General features: G+C 41.0%; 2 protein-coding genes across 2 annotated transcripts in view; both read right to left on the bottom strand.

Annotated features, from left to right (window-relative positions):
* lpar1 (lysophosphatidic acid receptor 1) overlaps positions 1-871 on the bottom strand; it is an 80548-nt gene extending 79677 nt beyond the window's left edge. The window contains exon 1 of the mRNA XM_074618039.1: positions 732-871. The gene's annotated coding sequence lies outside the window, so the exon portion shown is untranslated. The remainder of the gene's footprint in view (positions 1-731) is intronic.
* Positions 872-3438: 2567 nt separating this feature from the next.
* LOC141757660 (phospholipid-transporting ATPase ID-like) lies at positions 3439-20033 on the bottom strand. The gene is made up of 28 exons (XM_074618277.1): positions 19672-20033; positions 18703-18787; positions 18477-18535; positions 17498-17611; positions 17198-17296; positions 16353-16414; positions 16117-16189; positions 15870-15940; positions 15679-15761; positions 14999-15157; positions 14115-14203; positions 13494-13687; positions 12638-12846; positions 12499-12542; positions 12233-12398; positions 11337-11525; positions 10810-10925; positions 10536-10700; positions 10126-10237; positions 9879-9984; positions 8361-8511; positions 8004-8187; positions 7667-7890; positions 6739-6822; positions 6271-6516; positions 5924-6062; positions 5542-5672; positions 3439-5345 (listed from the first exon to the last, which is right to left on the bottom strand). The coding sequence occupies exons 2-28, from the start codon at positions 18755-18757 to the stop codon at positions 5079-5081; spliced, it is 3591 nt and encodes a 1196-aa protein (XP_074474378.1). The 5' UTR covers positions 18758-18787; positions 19672-20033; the 3' UTR covers positions 3439-5078.
* Between the last annotated feature and the right edge of the window lie 531 nt (positions 20034-20564).

Below are 20564 nucleotides of genomic sequence, written 5' to 3'. Positions count from 1 at the left end.
CTGGGTCATGTGTGTTGGTTTTGTGGAGTGTAAATGCAGCACACGCCCCCTCACTAGTGCTAATGTGGCAGCTCTGCTGGGAGTGTGTGCACTTTGTAAGGTTGAAGGTAACCCTCTATTTAGGCACAAGTGACACCACTTACACTCTACTTATAGATAACTCTCTCTTTGTATGTCTCTCTCTCTCTATCTCTCACAGACATTCACACAAACAGACCATTTGTCAAACATATAAACTGTTAAGCCACCCTTGGACCGATGTTTGACCTCTGTTAAGACAAAAGTCTTAACACTGAGTCATCGATCTGATCCAGAAACACCCCTCTGTCAGGCTCTTCTCATACAGAGTTAGGTTGTCTAGAGTGAAAAGCCTTCACATCATCACCCTATAATAGCTATTCAGCGGTTATTCTTCACTGTGATAGCTAATCATGTGCTACGGGTGGTAAATAGCCAGTTGTCCATCAAAGCAATAATACTATAGGCCATAGACTGTATGTAAAGATGGACGACGCATCTCCACTTCCTCTCACTGTACAGAAGTGAAGCCAAAATATCCCGGATACAGGCGCTGCCATCTCGAGATTTTGACATCATTTGGAGCCAGAGTCTGCGCAGTAGTGACCGAGAGCTATTCAGAGCATTTCTATTGCCTCCATATGGCTCTCAACATGGCAACGGTGCTAACAGTGAAAAACAACAACAGTGCTGATAGAGCTAACGGTGTTTACCTGAGGGGGAACCGGAGGGTGGGCACTACGCTTCCGCTGCAACGCTGACGGTCGGGATGGCGTTATCCACTGTAACCGCTGTATGAGCTAGCCAGTGGTGCACGCTCACATGCACTAAGAGGCACAGGAGTCCAGCCCGGCTATAAAAACAAAGCACAGAGAAGCTCGGATTACAACACACACAGAGGGAGAGCGACTTCATTCTCTGCTCAGGTAGACATTACTCCTCTATATCTGTACATAGCAAATAGCTGTTTGACGCTAAAGCTCTTGATATTGTATAGAGAACCTTTAAAGTGGCTATAATCCAAATTCTTAATAATAAAGCTATCAAATGTCAATTTGAAAACAATGTGACAATGTAAAAGGGGTCACTCGAAGTGCTCCCCCCGACTTTATAGAGCTTCATAAGAAGTTGCAGCTCATTGTTTAGCTGTCCAGCTGCAACTTTGCCATTTTGTTTCACCCTCACCGCTCTCATAGTGCTGTTTCTAGATGCAGTAGGCAGCAGTTTTCAGTGAAAAAGCTCTAAAAACCCACTGTAGGCTTACATACCTGTACCTGTTTAGCACCAAATAGGGGAGCATTTACATTTAATATTTCCCTCAGGAGGAAAAGCTAAAAGAAAGTGAATATTGGACTTACATTTATCAGGTTGACACAAACAGGACTCCAAATGAATGATAATGCTGCTCTGTAACTACTGGAGTTGTATATTAGCAACTGTTTGTTAACAACTCCGCCTTATGAACTTTAAAGTTGATATTATAATGATGAGCTCAGAACTCGCTAATGAACATAAGGCATAGTGCAAAAGACAATCTGGCAAGATACCAGTGGGACATACCGGTATATATAGGCTACTGCTGGGGCAATCAGGCAAATGGGAAGCAGGTGAGCCAGTGAGAGGATGAGGTCAGGTGGTGAAATTGGAGGGAAAGGGGTTATCAGAGAGCAGGTGGGCGTGGCTGGGTCTGAAATGTCAAATCAGTTAGCAGCAACAACCAGCAAGCAAATAAACCAGGCAGAATGGATAAATGAATGGATGATCAGGAGGGATTCGTGACAATAGTCCAAGGAAATATAATTAAAAATCGGGCTATTAGATTTCAACACACCATTTAATGTACCAAAGTGCGGAATGAAAAGAGAGTAAATAATTAAAAAGGCATCCTCAGGGGACCATGAATGCAGAAGGTTATTGCTCCACAGAGCAGCAGATTGTTGCCTGGTAGACTGAAACACACACACAGTGATACTCCTGTCCATGTTGGACCGCTTTGTGTGAAATTCTTTTTAAGTCAAGTCTGCTGTCTCCTCTTACAGAAGCCGAGCTGTCAGACCAGGCTGCAGCTTTCCACTTGAACTTTGACCCAGAGAGATTGCATGATAATATCACAGTGTGTGCATGTATCGCTCTGTGTGTCTCTTCATTTGTACTCATTTGCATGCAAATCTAACTATAAATGCTCACTATTCTTTGACCTTGGACTTGATTCATCCCAGTTTCTGTCAAATCAAACTGTGTTTTATTTCTGGATCAATAAAGGTCAGTGTCTATTAATAGGATAAATAATAGCATTTTGTCACTGCTCTCTCCGGCTTGTAATTTCAGTGATATGGGACAAAAAGGTGGGTTGTGGACAATAGTAAAAATGTGTGATGGAAGTTCAACAATTTTCTGGTTAATCAGAAATACAATCTTGGGTTGTTACATAATGAAATCAGTCCATGATTGTGGTTTGGGTGTGCCACAGAGGCTGGTCTATTTATAAAGCATACCAGTCCTCATTCCTGGTCCATACTGTGGGATCATTCAGTGACCTTCACTGAAGCCTGCTGACGGTGCTGCATGGCCATAAGGGGAGAAGCAGGGGGTTAAACTGGAGCAGAAGGAAGCAATACCAGTTATATTTTTTAACCGTTATTGCTGAATCTATTTGGCATTCAAGGGCATCGTGCCAATTTAGCATATTTTTATGTGAGGAGATCTGATTTGTAAAATGTATGACTTCTCATGGTCCTTAGAACACTATTTAATTTCTATAATTTCTAAGTCTTTTTTCAGGAATTCTATTCCTCTATTTCATCTCTTCAGTCACTCACTTTTTGACGTACATTTCTGCACAAAGCCATAAACTGACATACACCAACCTGTTTCTTTTTCTGGTGAATCAGAAAGCAAGCTAGAACATTCCTGGAAGCGTGCCATGCTGGGACAGCCCTCCACCAGTGATGTCATTGCTGGCAGTCCCGGAGGACACTGCAGTTGTGGGTTGAATGCAGTATGTGTCTGCAGATGTAATGGTACAGGATTTATGTATGTGAGTGAAAAGAGACAGTGAGCGGGAGACAGGCAGAGAGAGAAAGCAAAAGTGCACACAGTTGCATGCATAATGCAAACAAATCTAGAGGGTTGAGGCTTCCTAAAAGAGTTCAGGTTATAAAATATTTATAATAATCAGACATTTTTTTCCCCTTCGTGCAGATTCTGGCATCTCTGTATCCAGATACAGTGTGCACGTGTACAGGCTTGCATCTATGCATGTTTTTATCAATCAATCTACAATATCTATATAGGTGTAATTCACAGATAATCTCCCATGTAGAAACAATTGTGACGATTAAAACAGCCAACAACAATCTCATCAGATGTGACTCTGAGGAGGCTTACATAATAAAATGAAAGACAAAATGGGAAAACATGTGGAAGGACTGAAAAAAAGGGATTTTATGAGTGCCATCTGCTGGTGCCTGCACTGTCCCTCGTATGACACTTACACCATCACTGTACCTTTATTCTGCTGATACAAAGACAACACTGACCCCTGGCTGTACTTTGAAAATACTGTGACTGAAGTGGTACCGATTGAACAAGTATACATCTCTTCATAGGTGACAGAAATATTAAGTTGACAAACAAGATTATTAGCACAGAGCAGAGCAATAATAAAACAATGTTTAAAAAAAATCTTCATGTAAATTATTATGTAAACAACAAAGTGAAAATAGGTACGTCATATAGATTTCAACTGAAATCAGAGTTTTATCCTTTCTCAGAATGACACCCTGAGTTTTGACAATTCACTTGAGGAAAAACATTATTAAAAAGGTACAAAATGCAACTTCATGTTGCAGGCAGTGTGGTTTCTCCAGATCAGCAAGTGGCAACCTTTACATTTACTTAACTTTCTAAAAACAATCTACAGATTACAACAATAACAAATTTGGTGTGCATGACACAGAGTTAATCTCATCGTAGTTTCTGGTGTTGCAGGTTTTAGCCCAAACATACAGTATTTCTGGCAATTTCCCAAAGCTTACCCTAAGCATTTTAGTCATTCATTACAGTATGCAAGTGTGATTACATTGAAGTTGGATTGAATTGAATCGAAAAGCATTAAAGCGCTGTTATTCCTATGCTGTTATTCCTATGGTCTAAGACAGTCCAAAAAATATTGGTAAACATGAACAACTCTCACCCAAATCCAAAAACTACAGTGCTAAAACTCAAACTTGTGATGTCATAGGGTATAAAGTGTAAAACTGCTCCGTTGACGATGAATAGGGAAAGATGTTGTAGAAGACACTGAGAGCACCCAGGGGAATGTTCTGAGTATATGGGTAAGTTTTTTGTTTCACAACTGACAACACAAAAGTAACAAAAGTTAATTTGGGTATAAAAAAGAAAACAAACATTCTGTGGGTCCACGAAATCAGTCTCCCATTCATTGTCTATGGAACAGCTCCAGACTTTATACCCCATGACATCACAAGTTTGAGTTTTAGCACTAGTTTAGAGAGAGTTGTTCATTTACTAATATTTTTTGGACCGTCTTAGACAATAGGAATAACATGTATGAATTTTGAAAATGCATGTAGTTCCCCTTTAAATCTATTAGCTAAAAGGCCCTGCTGGAATCTGTTTTACCACGCAACAGTGACAAAATTAAATGTTCTCTATGCTTTGAATAACTTACTAATGCAATTCTCCACAAGTTGATTATAGTTGTAATGAAATGAACTGTTTGGAAGGAGGAGAATCTAGTGAATCCCTCTGGTATGCTTTGGAAAATGGTCAGCAGTAATGTAGACTGCAGTGTATGAGAGTTGCTAAAACATGCAAAGGCATCAGTGTGGTCCTTTAAGGTTGTACGTGCTGCCAAGTTCAACATTTTCACAGTGATATCAACATTCATCCATTAGAAAAAGAAAATTGAGTCAGACTCAGTTTTAAGTGTAAAGGTTTGACCTGGAAACAATCCAGATAGTGAGCTTTACCCTATGCTCCAAAATAAACCCAGAATACGCTTGTCCCACGTACTCTGCTGCGGTTATACCTCCTCTCTAAGGGTTCTGTGAGTCCTCCGTCTCCTCTGCGATGGTGCGGTAGTGCTGCGGCTGATTCTGAGCCAGAGGAGAGTCTGTTTGTGTAAACAGAGTCGGTCGACTCCTCATAGGTAGTTTCAGCAGGAACCTCCGAGATGTCACCAGGTCGCCGTAGCCCTTGGCGTGGGAGAAGGCGTAGCCAGAACGACGGGTGCTGATGCGCCTGGCAGGTATGCGGCGAGCTGCAGGAGCTGGCAGTGCCTCCTTCCGCACCTTATGTCTCACCTAGACGAGAGAGAGAAAGGGACAAGTCTTTCAAGTAGACTTCTTAATATGGGTACATAATCCGATGATGTGAGAAGGCGGAGTTTAGATGACATATTGCCATATAACATATTATATCATTCAGAGAGAGATAACTTTTATTATTTATAGAGGTAAAAAAAGGGCTTTTTATAGTCTGTGTCATGCGTAATCTCACCTTGTCGTTGATGGTGGGTCGAAGCTGCATGACAATGAAGCGGAAAGCCACCACAGGCAGAATACAGAGGAGGGAAGTCAGGAATATAGTGAGCCACACATTAGGCTGGTTCAGAGAGTTTCTCGCGGTGCCTGGAGTTCAAAAAGCATCAGAACAGCAGTCAGAATCACAAAGTAAAAGGGTTTATTATTATACAACCCTATGGTTGGGTTGTAAGTGACTATGCACATATTTAAAAGAAGCACAAAATAGACACAAAATGGATGAGCAAGGCCTGTTATAAAACATATTAACCTTACATTTTGGGTTTATGTCTGCTTTTGGAAACTTGAAGACGCATGCACCAACAGCCTGCCTCTATAAATGAGCTGAGTCTACTCACCGATGAAGGGGAAAGAGGAGGTGAAGATGAGAAACATGCCGTTGCTGTACATGGTCAATGTGATGGCAAAGTAAGCGGCCAGGCTGCCCCACACAAAAAACTGGTTCACTGCTGTCCAGTAATAGGTGTCCAGACACAGCTGAAAAATGTAAAAGCATTTTGTTTTTTTACATTCTGGTGCACATATTCATTCATAATGTGTTTTTAAGGGTGGGTGATATGAATCTATGAATCTATCACAGTACATGTCATTTTTGATGACAGCATATATGGCAATTTGCTGACTATATTTATAGATAGTGCAACCTTGGCATGTTGTGTTACTTCTGGTGAACTGTTCTCCTCACCTGTACGTTCATCACTATCAGCAGACAGGTCTGTGCCAATAAAGCAAAGGACTGATAGTCGGCGATGTCTTTGCCGTCGTCTCGGACCGTGTCTTGCATCGCGGCCCACGGGATGAAGAAGAGGATGAGGGAGCTGTAGCAGCTGTGCATCATGCAGCGCACGAAGGCTTTCTTACTGAAGTACAGGTTCAGCTGGCCTGGAGAGTAGAGCTGAGGATACTGGAAACTCCAGCGGTCATTCACATCCTACAGAAACAGAGGATTGGAGAGAGAGAGAGAGAGAGAGAGAGAGAGAGAGAGAGAGAGAGAGAGAGAGAGAGAGAGAGAGAGAGAGAGAGAGAGAGAGAGAGAGAGAGAGAGAAGAGAAGAGAAAAGTCCAGAAGATACAGATAGGGTTTGAACTACTGATAAAAATGTTGGCTTTGAGTTTCTGAGCTATTTATAAGTACTTTTCCCCTCAGTGCATACCTGGTCAAAGAGGCTCATGCCGAGGACAGGAAGAGCTGTGTAAACCAGGTTGTACAAGGTGATGAACCACTCGTCATACACAGTCTATGAAGAAGAAGACAACATTACACACTTAAATACGGCATTAGTAACAATGTATGTATTTACATATACGCCTCATGCGTCATTGAAATTTATGAAACTATTTTTATTTCGCATTTAAATTTTCGCTTTGTGGATGAGCATCTTAATACATATATACCTCTGTACTCTGTAATACACACAAAGGATTTTCTATGTGCTTCCTCTTCTATGCACTTTTCTTAAAGGTCCCATATTATAAAAAAGTGAGATTTTCCTGTTTTTTTTTTTTATTATAAAGCAGGCTTAAATCCTATATAAATACTGTGAAAGTATCGAAACAGTCAATCCACAGGGAAATACACACAGCCCGTATTCAGAAACTCGGCTTTTGAAACAAGCTGTCAGGATTTCTGCCCATTCGTGATGTCACGAATATACAATATTTAGTCCCTTGACACAATTTTAAACGTAAACATTACCATGTCCCAGTTTATTTCCTGGTTGCAGTGTATGTGAATGTCATCAGCTGACAGGAAGTACACACAGACCCAAGCTGTTGCCTAGCAACGCAATTCTGTTGCAATTCTGTTGCAATTCTGTCAAAATGCGCTAAAACGGAGCGTTTCAGACAGAGGGTAAATACAGGCACATTCAGGTCGACAGTATGAGGAAAATAAAGTTTTTTTTTAACATTACAGCACGTAAACATGTTCTACTAGAAATACAAAATACAAGTATGAACCTTAAAATGAGCACGATATGGGACCTTTAAGACTTATTCATGTGTCTCACTTGATTCCTTATTTTTTCACTTTGCATGTAACCCATAAAATTATGTGACATAATTCCAATACATGTCCCTCACCTGTGCAGAGAAGCCGCAGAAGAAGGCGTACCAGAAATGCACAAAGGTGAACGTGAAGTTCTTGTAAAAGAAATATTGTAGGAACTTGCACATGCGTAAGTAGGACCAGCGACCGTGCACCAGCAGGAGGCGCTGAAGGTACCGGAACTGGGCGAAGGAGTAGTCGCTGGAGAGGACTGCCTGCATGCCCTCCTGACCGCTGATGCCTACACCGATATGAGCAGCTGAGGGACAGACGGAAAACAAAGAAACAGAAATCACACACTGAGTAACTGTTATTTAGATATTTGGTTTGACAGCTCTGCAGCTCTTGTAATAGTGTTTGAGTTGAGCTCACCCTTGATCATGCTGACATCGTTGGCCCCATCCCCAATGGCCAGAGTGACAGCCTGCTTGTACTTCTTGACCAGCTGAACCACCTGGGCTTTCTGCAGAGGGGTGACCCTGCAGCAAATCACTGTCTGACACATACATGCTGTCCTAAGCAGCTCCAGCTGCAAGTCCTTCTCCAGTGCAAAGGCCTGAGGACCAAAGGGAAGAAGGGATTACAGGACCAATGTGTTTTCTTTTTGGGCTCAGGAAACTTTATAAAAAAACAAAAACAAAACAGGACTGGATCAACGATATATGGAGACAAAAGGGTAACAAATTGTGTTGCTTCAGCAGCTGGTGAAAATAGAAAAAGCCTTCTTACCAGACTGTGTCCATTTATAACTAGGCCATATTCTCCTTCCACCTTCTCATCCTCCACTCTTTCTGTCTTCTCAAGCCAAAACAGGCCTGCACGAGACTTGATCACAGATGGCTCCTCCGCTGCTTCTGGACACATTTTCCTTCTTGCATTCCTAAAAACAGGAGAGCATGAGGATGGATGGGTGAGTTAAGAAAAACGCTTTGACATTTTTTTTATGCGTTTGGGATAGAAACAAATTATTGAACATAAACTCTTTTCATTCCAAAAGACTTGCCAACAACAATTAAAGCCAGTAGGGCTTAAGTATTAACATGCCAATAACAGTTTATTGAGTGTGGTGATGAACTTTGATCAGACACTCCTTTCCTTCATGGCTGTTTGGCAGGAAACATAATACCTCCTTCAGTGGCCTTCTAAAAAGGCCTCCTCCTCCTTTAGAAGAAGTGTCAGTAATGTAGAAAATCATAATCATAATCCATTAACTACTAGAGACACATTTGTGTTTCCCTTTTTCTAACCATCATTTTGACTTCCTTAATTATTAAGTGAACAACTAGGTTGGTAAACTGTCTGACTTGATGTCTGGGTATTAAATAAAAAAAATGTTTAAACATCAATTGGCTGTTTGCTAAACCCTGCCCCCAAAGCGATTGTCTAATCGCAGTTGAACAACCATAACTAGGCAAGGACAACCTGTCAAGCTTTGGATTTCTCATCATGCCACATGCTGCATTATCAGTGATACTCTGTATTAAGAGTTTGGGGGTGTTTTTTTTGTTGTTTTTTTAGCTTTTCCAATACCAAAAATACAAGAGCAAAAGTGTAAGCAATGTATTAAAACTATGTGCTGCACTTTGCATAGCAGTTACTTTATAAAAAATAAAATATCAAATGTATGTCAAATTGTGTCGAATACAAGTATATTTGTCCTACTTATTTTAAGTATGTTGATTTCGGAAAATTACTTACTAAATGATACAGTTTTATACTCAGTATACAGCTTCATTTGTTGTCAGTAGGTGATTTGTTCATTTTTAACAGGGCGGACGAACCCGGTTTGTTTCCTTTCGAGGGCAACTAGCAAATCGCCCTATGAACGACTCTTTTGGTTCTGTATTTTTTAACATCCCCCCCTAGTTATAAAGCTTAGAGAATATTATGAATCCAAGATTAAACTGACAGAAGTGCGGGACTCAGAGAAAAAGTTGCAATCACTAACCCATCTGCTACTTCAGCACCACAGAGAGCGCCATGGATTTATCAATACACAGCACAGTTAGGCCACTGATATTCCACAATCATGGTCGGGGCCATAGATTCTATCTTGCACAAACTTCAGTAAGTTAAAGGATCAATGAATCAGGCAGACTAGACTAACATTTTCAACTAAACAACCACTCTGCGTGTGGCAGGTTAACAAGGGGGGATACATTTTGGTCATTTTGCTAACAAGGGGGATGGCAACCCCCCTTCAAATTGCCTTCTGTGTGTTGTAGTTGTAGTTTCTGACTAACTTACTGTAGCTCCTCTTTGACTTCTTCAGCCGTATTGGCTGCCACAACGAAAATCTCCTTCATTTCCTCTCTCAGCATGTTGCAGGAATAGCCGATATTCTCCGCTGTCTCTGTTTCAAAACATCAATATTTACAATTACGGTGATTCAATTCATCTGTCAAAACATGCCAAACATTCAGTCTCTGACTCTGGTTAATGTACAGATGACACCAGATGTTTAGATGAACCCTTGGAGATATGTGACACGAACCCTGTTTATCCCCAGTCAACACCCAGATTTTGATGTCAGCTTTAGCCAGTTGCTCTATGGTCTGTGGCACGCCGTCCTGCAGCTTGTCCTCCACGGCTGTCGCACCCAACAGCTAAAAAGAGAGAATACACAGAGTACAGGGTGGTAATGTGTTTTTACAATACTTTATGTTTAAGGCAACATTTTTAGAGCCATGCTCATATTATGGTAGAATTAAAATCACCTAAAAAACAAGACAAAACAATGCTGGTTTAACTGGCACTTAAATCTGCATATAAGCTGTTGTTGTTGGTCTGAGGCAGTGTTTGCAGGATATACAGCATATTAAATTTTTCTCCAAATAAGTAGGCACCTAAACTACCGATTATACTATCTAGCAATGTGTCAAAGTATTGAGCAGGTGGACTAACCATCAGGTCTTTCTCTATCTCTTCATAAAGTTCATCAAGTCTCTCCTCTCGGTCGTCCATGGCGGTGCTGGCCTCGTGGTGGCGCTGTCTCCACTCCTCCATGTAGCTCTCATCCAAGTGCTTGTAGGCCAGAGCGAGTGTACGGAGGCCGTCGCCTGCATACTCCTATTTAATAGTTGGACAGTTCAGAACAGTTCCAAACAAACATCCTGACAATTTCTGAATGTACTATAGTTAGCACACTCATCGCAAAAAATCCAACCGCACCACTCACATTGAGGTGTCTAGTCGTAACTTTCATCAGTTTGTTACAGGACGGGTGCAGTCTTTCATAGATGATGGTGTCTGCTCCTTTGCAGAATAGAGTCAACTTGCCTTCGGGGCTACGCACTGGAAATCATGGTGGAAGTTGCTTAGCGAGGACAGAGTCATGAGGCGATACATAAACCTGTTGCTAGGATCAATTTCAAGACAGATTGCATGAATTTTAATGAACATCTTGGAATGAATTTGATCATATCCTGAATTTACAAGGTTGCTATTGAGCAGTCGACACATAACTCTCAGTTATCAGAGCGACATTGAACGCACCAACAGGGACTTTTTCAAAATAGTATCTTTTTCACCATGTGATTGTTGCTGGGATCAAAACCATGTAGGGAACAAATTGTTCAGTATGATGGATTAAATATCTTAAGAAAATACTCAAATGTGATCTCTTTTAATGGCGACTCAAGCAGCACATTTTGGCAACATGTAAAACAGAAAAAAAACACACATTGTACGACTAGTTTCTCTCACCTATGACTGACATCCTCTTGCGTACGTTATTGAAGTCAAGAACAGCCAGAAGTTCATAGGTGACTTGTCTGCCCATCTCCACGGCCGTGATGGACTCTGGTGTGCGTGAGCGGAACACAAACCCAAAGTTTCTTGCTGCGGTCACTAAAGCGCCCTCATCAGGAGACTGAGCCTGATAGTAGAGCTCACCTGCCAGGAGATAGAGATGACAAGAGGGGAAAGGAAGACCAAAAAGTTAAAGGTGCTAAAAACGAAATTCAGAACATTAATATAGCAGCAAAGAACTATTTACTATCTAAGCATAAAGTGGAGTAATGACTCCCTGAGCAGAGAATGAAGTCACTCTTTCCCTGTGTGTGTTGTAGACTGCTGTTTTGAAGCGTTGAGTTTGCCATCTTTGTTTTCGTCCGTCACCATCTTGGTTTTTTGAAACCAGAATTGACACGAGAGAGTGGAGCTAAGACATTTTTAGGCGACCAAAATGGTTATAATGAATATTCATGAACTGAAAACAGCACACAGTGAAAGGGTTAAAGTTGTAAGACAAACACACGGACAACTCCCAGACCGGACAACGCCGTTGTAGCGACCTGTCCATCACAAGGTAGCCCCGCCCTAAAGCATCCCCTGCTTTATTGTCTAAAATGTGAAAATTTGTGTAGTGGGTTCTTTTTAATACTGTCACTGGAGGGCATGTTGGTTTTAATAGTTTTTGAAAACACAATTAGATATTAGATATAATATTAGAGTAAAATAGAGGAGGAATCTATATTATTCAGGTCTGAGCTCTATTAGGATTTCACACATTTAATCACCGGAGACAGAACATAAGCAATGGAATTCTTTGGATTTTGCAGCCATGTAGTAACAACGCCGTTCCATTAGAGGATGCTCACCCTCTTTTTTTTCCTCAGGCATGACGGTGTGGCACAGAGCCAGCAAGCGGAAGAAGGCCTGAGCATCCGGGTTTCCCTCTTTCACCGTCTCCACCAGACTGTGGTCGTGAAAAATAAACTTTGGATCCGCCAGCTCGTTCCAGGTGAAGTCCACTTTATCTGTCTTCTGCAGAGAAAAAGAAGCAGCAAAGAGAAACAAAAGAGTTGGAGTAATACCATACTTAACACAAAAAAAATACAATTGTGTTACAGTACTCTCCTCTCACCTCTGTTATCTCCACCCTTTGACCAGAAAAGTCAAACAGCTCCCCTGAATAACAGAGAAATACACTCTAAAATGACTCATTCAGCCCGTACTGGTGTCTGCACTCAACTTAGCTTTGTTATATAAGCAGAGCAGCTCACCGTAAGCTTTCCCATTGATGGTACACTTGTTGAAAGTCATGATGTTCTGCGTCAGTGTGCCGGTCTTGTCGCTGAAGATGTATTTGATCTGGCCCAGCTCCTCGTTGAGTGTGGTGGTCCTCGCCTGGGCAGGGGTGTCACTCTTGGGGTAATACATCTTCCTGTCCCAGTCTATGTAGAAGCTGTTCCCCAGACGAATGATCTCCACGCTGATGTCAACACATAGGGATAAGTGTGAGACGTGCAGGGACGCACAAAGAAAGAACAACTTAAAGGTCCCATATTGTAAAAAGTGACATGTTCATAGCTTTTAAATTATAAAGCAGGTTTAAGTGCTTTTATAAATACTGTGAAAGTATCAAAACGCTCAATATACAGAGAAATACACACAGCCCGTATTCAGAAATTGTGCATTTGAAACAAGCCGTTAGGATTTCTGTCCATTTGTGATGTCACAAATAGACAATATTTAGACCATTACACAGTTTTAAATGTAAACATTCTAAATGTGTCCCAGTTTATTTCCTGTTGCAGTGTATGTGAATGACATCAGCTGACAGGAAGTAAACATGGACCCAAGCTGTTGCCTAGCAACGTAATTTTGTTGCATTTCCGTTGAAATGCACTAAAACGGAGCATTTCAGACAGAGGGTAAATACAGGTATATTCAGGCAGACAGTATGAGGAAAATAAAGTTTTTTTTTAAAAATTAAAGCATGTAAACATGTTCTAGTAGAAACACAAAATACAAGTATGAACCTGAAAATGAGCACGATATGGGACCTTTAACTCTGAACTTGTCACGATAACTGTTTGTTGCTTTCTGATTTTGTTATCTCTCTGCGCTGGGACGTACCTGACGTAGAGAGAAATAGGCACCATCGTATTGAGGATGATGATGTAGGACCAGAAGGAGAGGAAGGATGAGAGGCCAGCGTCGACACCTGGCTCACGAGGGAGGAAGACTGTGAACACTGAGCCCTCCCTCACCTCCCAGATTCCATTGCCGATGGCCAGAACGGCGCACATAGACGCCAGGAAACCAAAGATCTGATAGATTCAAGATATCACAAAAAAAGAAATCAATCTGCATTTCAAAAATGAATGCTTTTATGAAGGTATTGCATGAGTGAACTCAAGGGGCATTAAGTAATTAGTGACTTTTTATTGACTTGCACTGTATCAGGAACAAGTAGGAAGAGGAACAACACTGATAAGTATACACCCAGTAGTTTTATTAACGGATCTTGTTGGAACAATTTTACTGAATGCTCCCAAATATTTGAGGATTCATACGTGTGTGTTTAATAATGCTTAGCGATGAATTTAAAGTAGCAAATTACTTGTGTGCGAGTTAAACGTATAACATATTTATGGTCAACACTTGGAGAACATTAGAAACATTTTTCAGGCTGAAATGTACATGTGAGCTCATGTGTATTATTTGTGTGGCAGTGAGCATGGACATGAAACTCACACACAACACCAGGACATTCATCAGGTGGTCAATGCTCGTCCGTTTGAATGTTGTCTTTCCACTGTTCTGCATCAGCTTGGTGTCAGGACCTGGAAAGATTCAGATACATTGACTGAGAGGCATGTCTTCAGCATTTGGAGAGACCGTTTTGATCTGTCATTAATATGTTATGTATTAATAAAATTAAAAAAATACCAGCACACTACTGTCTTTCCTCCCCTAGTCTTTTATTTGATGTGGATGTGAGAGGCATTATTTCAACCACAGATGGTCTTCCCTGGGTAAAGTTAAAGAAGTGAACACACATCTGTGTTTTTTTGTGATGAAATGGCAAATCATCCTCTCCTGATTGGATAACCTGCCACATATACACCAGACAGTATAACCTGCCACATATACACCAGACAGTATACCCAGTCTGTGTCTCAAGTGTGATCAAAAATATTACGTTAATATTAAGTACACCAATAAGTAAAACTTAATTACTTAATTATAATTTTTTTATAATTGTATTATTTTTTATTTATATTTATATATATTTATTTATATATATATTTATTTATTTATTTATATTTTAGAATTTTTTTTTTTACTTCAACGCAAAATATTGCAGCTTGGAGCTGAAGTAGCTACTTCTACCTCCAGCCTCCTTGTCATTACCTTTGTAAATTCAATTTATTATTATTCACTGCTGTATTTTACTGTAATGTCATTTGCTATTTTGTTTTTGTCGGTCTTGTTTATAATGAAATAGATTATATTTAATCTGCAAATTGCGAAATCTGAAATCTGCTAAAACTAGCAGAACTCTTGCCTGACGATCTATCCTAACCCTAACCATCCCGCGAGAGTTTTCCTCAACTCCCATTGGTGAAACTGCTTACCTCCGAAGATGACCAGACCGAAGCACCACTCGGTGTTCCTCAGAGTACATCCTCTGAGCAGCACCTTGTCATTGTCCAGAGAGTAGGTCTGGCCGTCCAGGGCCAGGGTGCCCTTGAACTTGTCGAGACGGTTGTTGGGAGGCTCACATCGCACTTCACCTGAGAGAGAGACGGATGTCAGATTACAATAGTTAAGAAAAGCGGTTATTTAGCTTCACCCTTAGAATCATTTTCATTTATTCTTAATTCCAATTTAATGTAACGCTGGTTACTCTTAGCGTTAACTATAAACTTGTAGTTAATGAATAAAAACTAGTTTAATAAAGCAATAGCAATAGCACGGGGATAAACCATAAGCGTCTGCAGGATAACTTGGTCCACCTCAATGTTCATCTCCACTGTCAGACAACTGAACACTAAAAAAACCTCATCGTCATATTACTCCGCCATGTTATGTAGTTCTATATCTAACTACAGGGACAGAATGCAACATATATAAATGTAGTTACCATTAATTAAAGGTCCCATATTGTAAAAAGTAAGATTTTCAGGTCTTTTATATTATAAAGCAGGTTTAAGTGCTATATAAATACTGTTAAACTATCAAAACTCTCAATATATAGAGAAACACACACAGCCCATATTCAGAAATTTCTGTCCATTTGTGATCAGCTTCTCACCATTGAAGCCGGCCAGTTCAGCGATGCTGTCGCCCATCTCTCCAGTTACAGTCAGGGCCTGTTTCACCTTCAGATTGGTTTCACTGGGGGAGACCAAGAGGACATGAGAAGGATGCGACTGAAGGGAAATCCAAGACAGTGTGAGACATCAGCCGTCAGCCATGCACACACACACAGTTCTGCACACTCACCCATCTAATTCAGCTGTTTCCACATAGACCAGGTTGAGAGGCTCACTGCTGGATAGCAACATGAGGTCCGCCTAAAAATAAAAGCATGAGATAAACTTTGTCACTTTTGTGGGAACTTTGTCTTGGACTCATTGTAGCTGTTGTTATCAATGAAAGCATCAACAACAATAAAATGCCATAATGCACACACAGTTAACATTCCATGGCAATTACAAACAAATCTTTATTCTGGCATCTCCATACTTACTGTGACAAACTGATTATTCTCCAGTTTGATTATGTCTCCAACCTGAACATTCATCCATTTTTCATTTTTCAGTCTGCCAGAAAAATAAAAACATACCATGAAATCACAACACTAGATGAACAATCACACAGTACACGATCTTTTAAAGCTCAAAACTGACATATATCTATATTTGTACTTATATCATGTAAAATTTAGAAGTATATAGTGTGAAATTTACATCTTAAATGACTCACTCTTCATCGATGAGGACATTCACCATGCGGTTGTTCACTTGCTTGTCGCTTTTGTGTCTGTTCTACTCAGATGACACACAGGATAGAGAGAAAACGGTGAACACATTTTGATTAAATTACAAAATTACAGTTCAGTTCCTTTCTTTTCTATCTTAAAGAGGACTTATTATGCAAATTTTTCAGGTGCATACTTGCATTTTAGGTTTCTACTAGAACATGTTTACATGCTTTAATGTTCAAAAAACGCTTTGTTTTTCTCATACCGGCTGTGCTGCGTTACCCCTTTTCACCCCCTGAAACGCTCTGTTTGAACTCCAGCCCCCTCCCTCCAGAAAAGCCAACTCTGTTGTGATTGGTCAACTGAACCAAACTCTTCAGATTCCGCTCCCGCTCCGCTGTAACTAGCTTTGTTTGAGGGCGTGCCAAATCTAGCCACTAGGCAGGTATCATGCAAATGTGTTACATGGTGACATCACCACGTTACGTAAGAAAAGGTGGGACTTCAAGTGAGGTATTTCGGGCAGTTCAATAGTCCAATAGAAGAGCTACTGGAGCTTGAATTGCTGAAAAAGTGAATGCTGGCTCCGATAGAAAGATGTCAGAACACACAGTGTGTTGCAGTTTGTTGCGTATGGGTCTGCGTAGCCGCAGACCGGTCAAGGCGCCCATGCTGTCATAATGTTACGGCTGATCGATGTATACATGTGTACATTAAAGGAAAGGGAAAAAGCAGTAAAAGCATTATAGGTCCTCTTTAATATTGAGTAGGGTTCGCCTTTAGTTATTTAACAAAGCCCCGCTGTGTTTCAATGTAGTTCCAGCACATCGTTACAATTTCAGCTTACTATGTCATCGCTGGCGTCTTTGACTGCTGTCATAGCCAGAACCAAAATCAGAGGGACGGCCGTGGTGAACCAGGAGAGAGAGGACACTTGTGGGATTACCTGTCAACAGAATATACACACACACACACACAAACACACACACACACACACACAGGAATCAAATATTCTGGAGGCTAAATAAGGTCAAAGGTCAAATTCAGTTAGCATAAACACCCATGACCCCGCTACCAATGACCCCCCATACAGTCCACGTTGAAATGCAACACAGCACTAGAGGAAGTAAACAAAAAAAATGTCTACCTGAAGGGCCATGAGGAAGAGGAAGTAGGCGTTGGCGAGCCTCCGGAACTGCTCAAAGAGGTTAAGCGGCAGGAAGGTGAGAAGGTTGTATTTGGAGGTCTTGATGGCATTGTCCTGAAGTAGAGGGAAAGTGACACGTGAATTGGTAGAAAAAAAGAAAATCCACCAGCCAAAAGGAGTAGGAGTGCTCGAGACTAGGGATGTCACAAGACCAGAAATTTAGTAATCGATACCAATACCAGTGAAATTCCAAGATTCTCGATACCAATTCGATACCACATAAAAAAAAAACAAATATAAAAATCCCATGTACTTCAACATACCTTCCTTTAATACCGTTTGCATACGTTTTTTTTGCAAATTTATCATTAATCCCTGATGATCCGCCTCAAGTTTCTCGCAAAAAAAACAAAATTTGAACACATCATGATAACGTTATAATTTACCTCAGCCTGACACTCATTTTCACTGAATAGAGCTTCATTACAACGTGCATCTTAATCTAAATCAATGCAACCTGCGTACGTTAGCTGTTAGCTTCGTTATTTAGACAAACGGAACTGTGCGTGCTGCCCACCGGCTGCAAACAGCTAACGTTAACCAGCTTTCGTCCTGCCGAATTCAACACAGATTTGTTGTTCTCAATGTAGCATTATCAGGGAAATTTGTACCGACAGCAGAGGACAGAAGCAGTGCGTCCGTAAATGACACCAAAATACGGTAGACTCTCAGCATAGCTTTTTATTACACGACTATTTTGGCCTCCAGTGTGGCGGATAGTCTTCCGAGATTTAGATGCCAAATGAAAAATCTACCCACATTTGGCCCTTGGCGAGTGTTAATTTCGGACCCTGTTTACAGTGCTGTGTTCTCTAATATGATGCGAAATTACTTAGAAAATTCAGTTTTTTTAAAGACGGCACACAACTATGTTTATTCATCTTATCTATTAATAATACATTTTCGTTTCTTTACTCACAGCATAGTGGTACGAGAGGTTGAAAGGTCTGTCATTAGCTCGAAAGTGTCTCTCCTCCTCTGTGGAAAAAAATAAAGGAGTCAGAGCAAGAGAGGGATGAAGATGTTGCAGCAGCAATGGGAGAAAAGTGTCACTTGTTGTATGTTAAAAACATGATGTAAGAATAAGGAAAAACTCAGTTTAAGACATAAAGATATATGTACAGTTTGAAAGCATCAGATCTCACCTCGCTTTTCCTCTTTCCCACACAACCGGCCAAAGTACGACGTAAACGATCCCATCTTTTAGCTCAGTTTCTCCATATTTCACACCTAGAGAAAGAGCATGCATATGTTTATCGCAGAGTGATGTGCAGTTATTGAAGTTAAAGAGCCATTTCTGTGTAGCTGGACCATACCGAGATAGAAAGGGGAAACTGTAGCAAAAGTGAGGGGGAACCAGTTTATTTATGGTAGGCCATGTTTGTGTACGATTGTGGCTCACACCCTGGTTTGCTCTTATAGCCAAAAATGACAAACTTTAAGGTACATTTCTATACATGAGTCGTTCTTTGAGGTAATATCAGGCGACATCCTTTGGACTTTATCTGTGCTGCAGAGCTGTAAAGAGCTGTAAATCTAGCCACTCCCTTTACAACCCTTTGTACCAGACGGAAAGATTAAGAAAGCGATATGACCATGACAGTTTGACTTGCTCAGAATCAAGACTAGAGTATGAAATATCCACAGTGAAATCCATAACAATAAAAAAAATGACCAGAAATCAGTGGCTGATCGTCGACCTAAATATACAGTAAAGAAAGAAAAACAGCCATTTCTCTGTATTCTTTTTCAAAATAAGTAAAAAAAAAAAGTGTATGTCCTAATCTTTTCTCACAACTACCCTGTGCTGCTTAGCTTTACCCTGATTTGTATCGATGCACAGTTCAGACAATTAAAGACGACTATAGCCAAAAGGATTGGTTGGACATGTTTCACTCACTCTGTTATTGTTTTACTCGGCACACTCGCACAACTATGAAATCGAAAGGGGTTATCGTGAATCTGAAGCGACTGAGCCACTAGGCATGGACTTTGATTAGTCGTGTATTTCAATGAGTTTAAAATGTGACAAACGTATGATCTTCTGTAAAAGTGCTGCACATCCACCATTTTACCCCCCAATGTCTGCAAACAAATGAAAATCAGCCACATACCTCAAACAAAAATGTGATTTCCTGTGCAAGACCTGCACACTCATAGACACAGGAACACAGGGCCTGAAAAAAGCAGAGGGAAAAAACTACAAATTTCAATTCTCCCTTTGCTTCCGCCTCAGATGAAGTAAATCCAGGCCTCTCTTCTGTGCTCCGTTTGGATGTCCAAGGCACCAGCAGTGAAGAGGGTTCGACCGGGGGCCTCCGGCGGGGTGAAAGACACGGGGGATGGACGACAGGTGAAGCGGTGTGGTGGTGAGAGAGGCGCCTACAGTAGAGGTTTCAGGTTCATGCAGGAAGAGCTGAGATCCCCCTGCGCCTAACAGCTCTTGGGCTTGAGCAAACAGTGCAGCGATCTTTGGACCTGGACGGTGAGACGGGGCTGTAAAACAACAGTACAGGTGAACGGCCCCAGCCAATCGGGGGCCAACATTGTGGTTGTGATGTGGGCGGTCAGGTATGTAGCACACCCTGCGATGGTGATGGGTGCGCATGCTCAGACTGAGGACTTATCTTTCACACATTTTCAATATCAGCACCTTTAATCAAGTTTTGCCTCTTTCATTTGTGCAAGAAAAAGCCAGTCATCTGTTGCATTCTTGAATGATAAACATTTTTTTTTAATGACTTAGTAAAATGACAGCTCCAAATATGTGTGACTTCATGACCGATATGCACATCCAGGTGCTTTCAGAAATGGAATTTAATACCTGGGCTCCAACACAAAGGGACTCTGTATCGTCCAGGGGACCTCAACATGAACCGCTTGCTAAATTAGTTATTGTGTGTACGCTTGCGTGTGCAGGTGAGCGCGTCCACAAGAACACATACATAAACGCCTGCCTACCTGCATGTAGGGTATGCACAGATGTGCACACACAAAGACGCACATT

This window comes from Sebastes fasciatus, chromosome 19, assembly GCF_043250625.1.
Source record: "Sebastes fasciatus isolate fSebFas1 chromosome 19, fSebFas1.pri, whole genome shotgun sequence".
NCBI classification, from domain to species: domain Eukaryota; kingdom Metazoa; phylum Chordata; class Actinopteri; order Perciformes; family Sebastidae; genus Sebastes; species Sebastes fasciatus.
The sequence above is the reverse complement of the archived record's forward strand: the minus strand, read 5'-3'. Positions and strand labels throughout refer to the sequence as shown.

Bases quoted from the DNA above. Each gene is read 5' to 3' on its own strand.
- LOC141757660 (XM_074618277.1), bottom strand. From the start codon at position 18,757: ATGGGATCGTTTACGTCGTACTTTGGCCGGTTGTGTGGGAAAGAGGAA. The intron at 15,158-15,678 runs GTGAGAAGCTGA...TCTCTCTCTCAG, and splicing joins TGAACTGGCCGGCTTCAATG to GTGAAGTGCGATGTGAGCCT. The intron at 12,399-12,498 runs GTGAGAGGAGAG...TTTTCTCTGCAG, and splicing joins AAAGGGTGGAGATAACAGAG to AAGACAGATAAAGTGGACTT.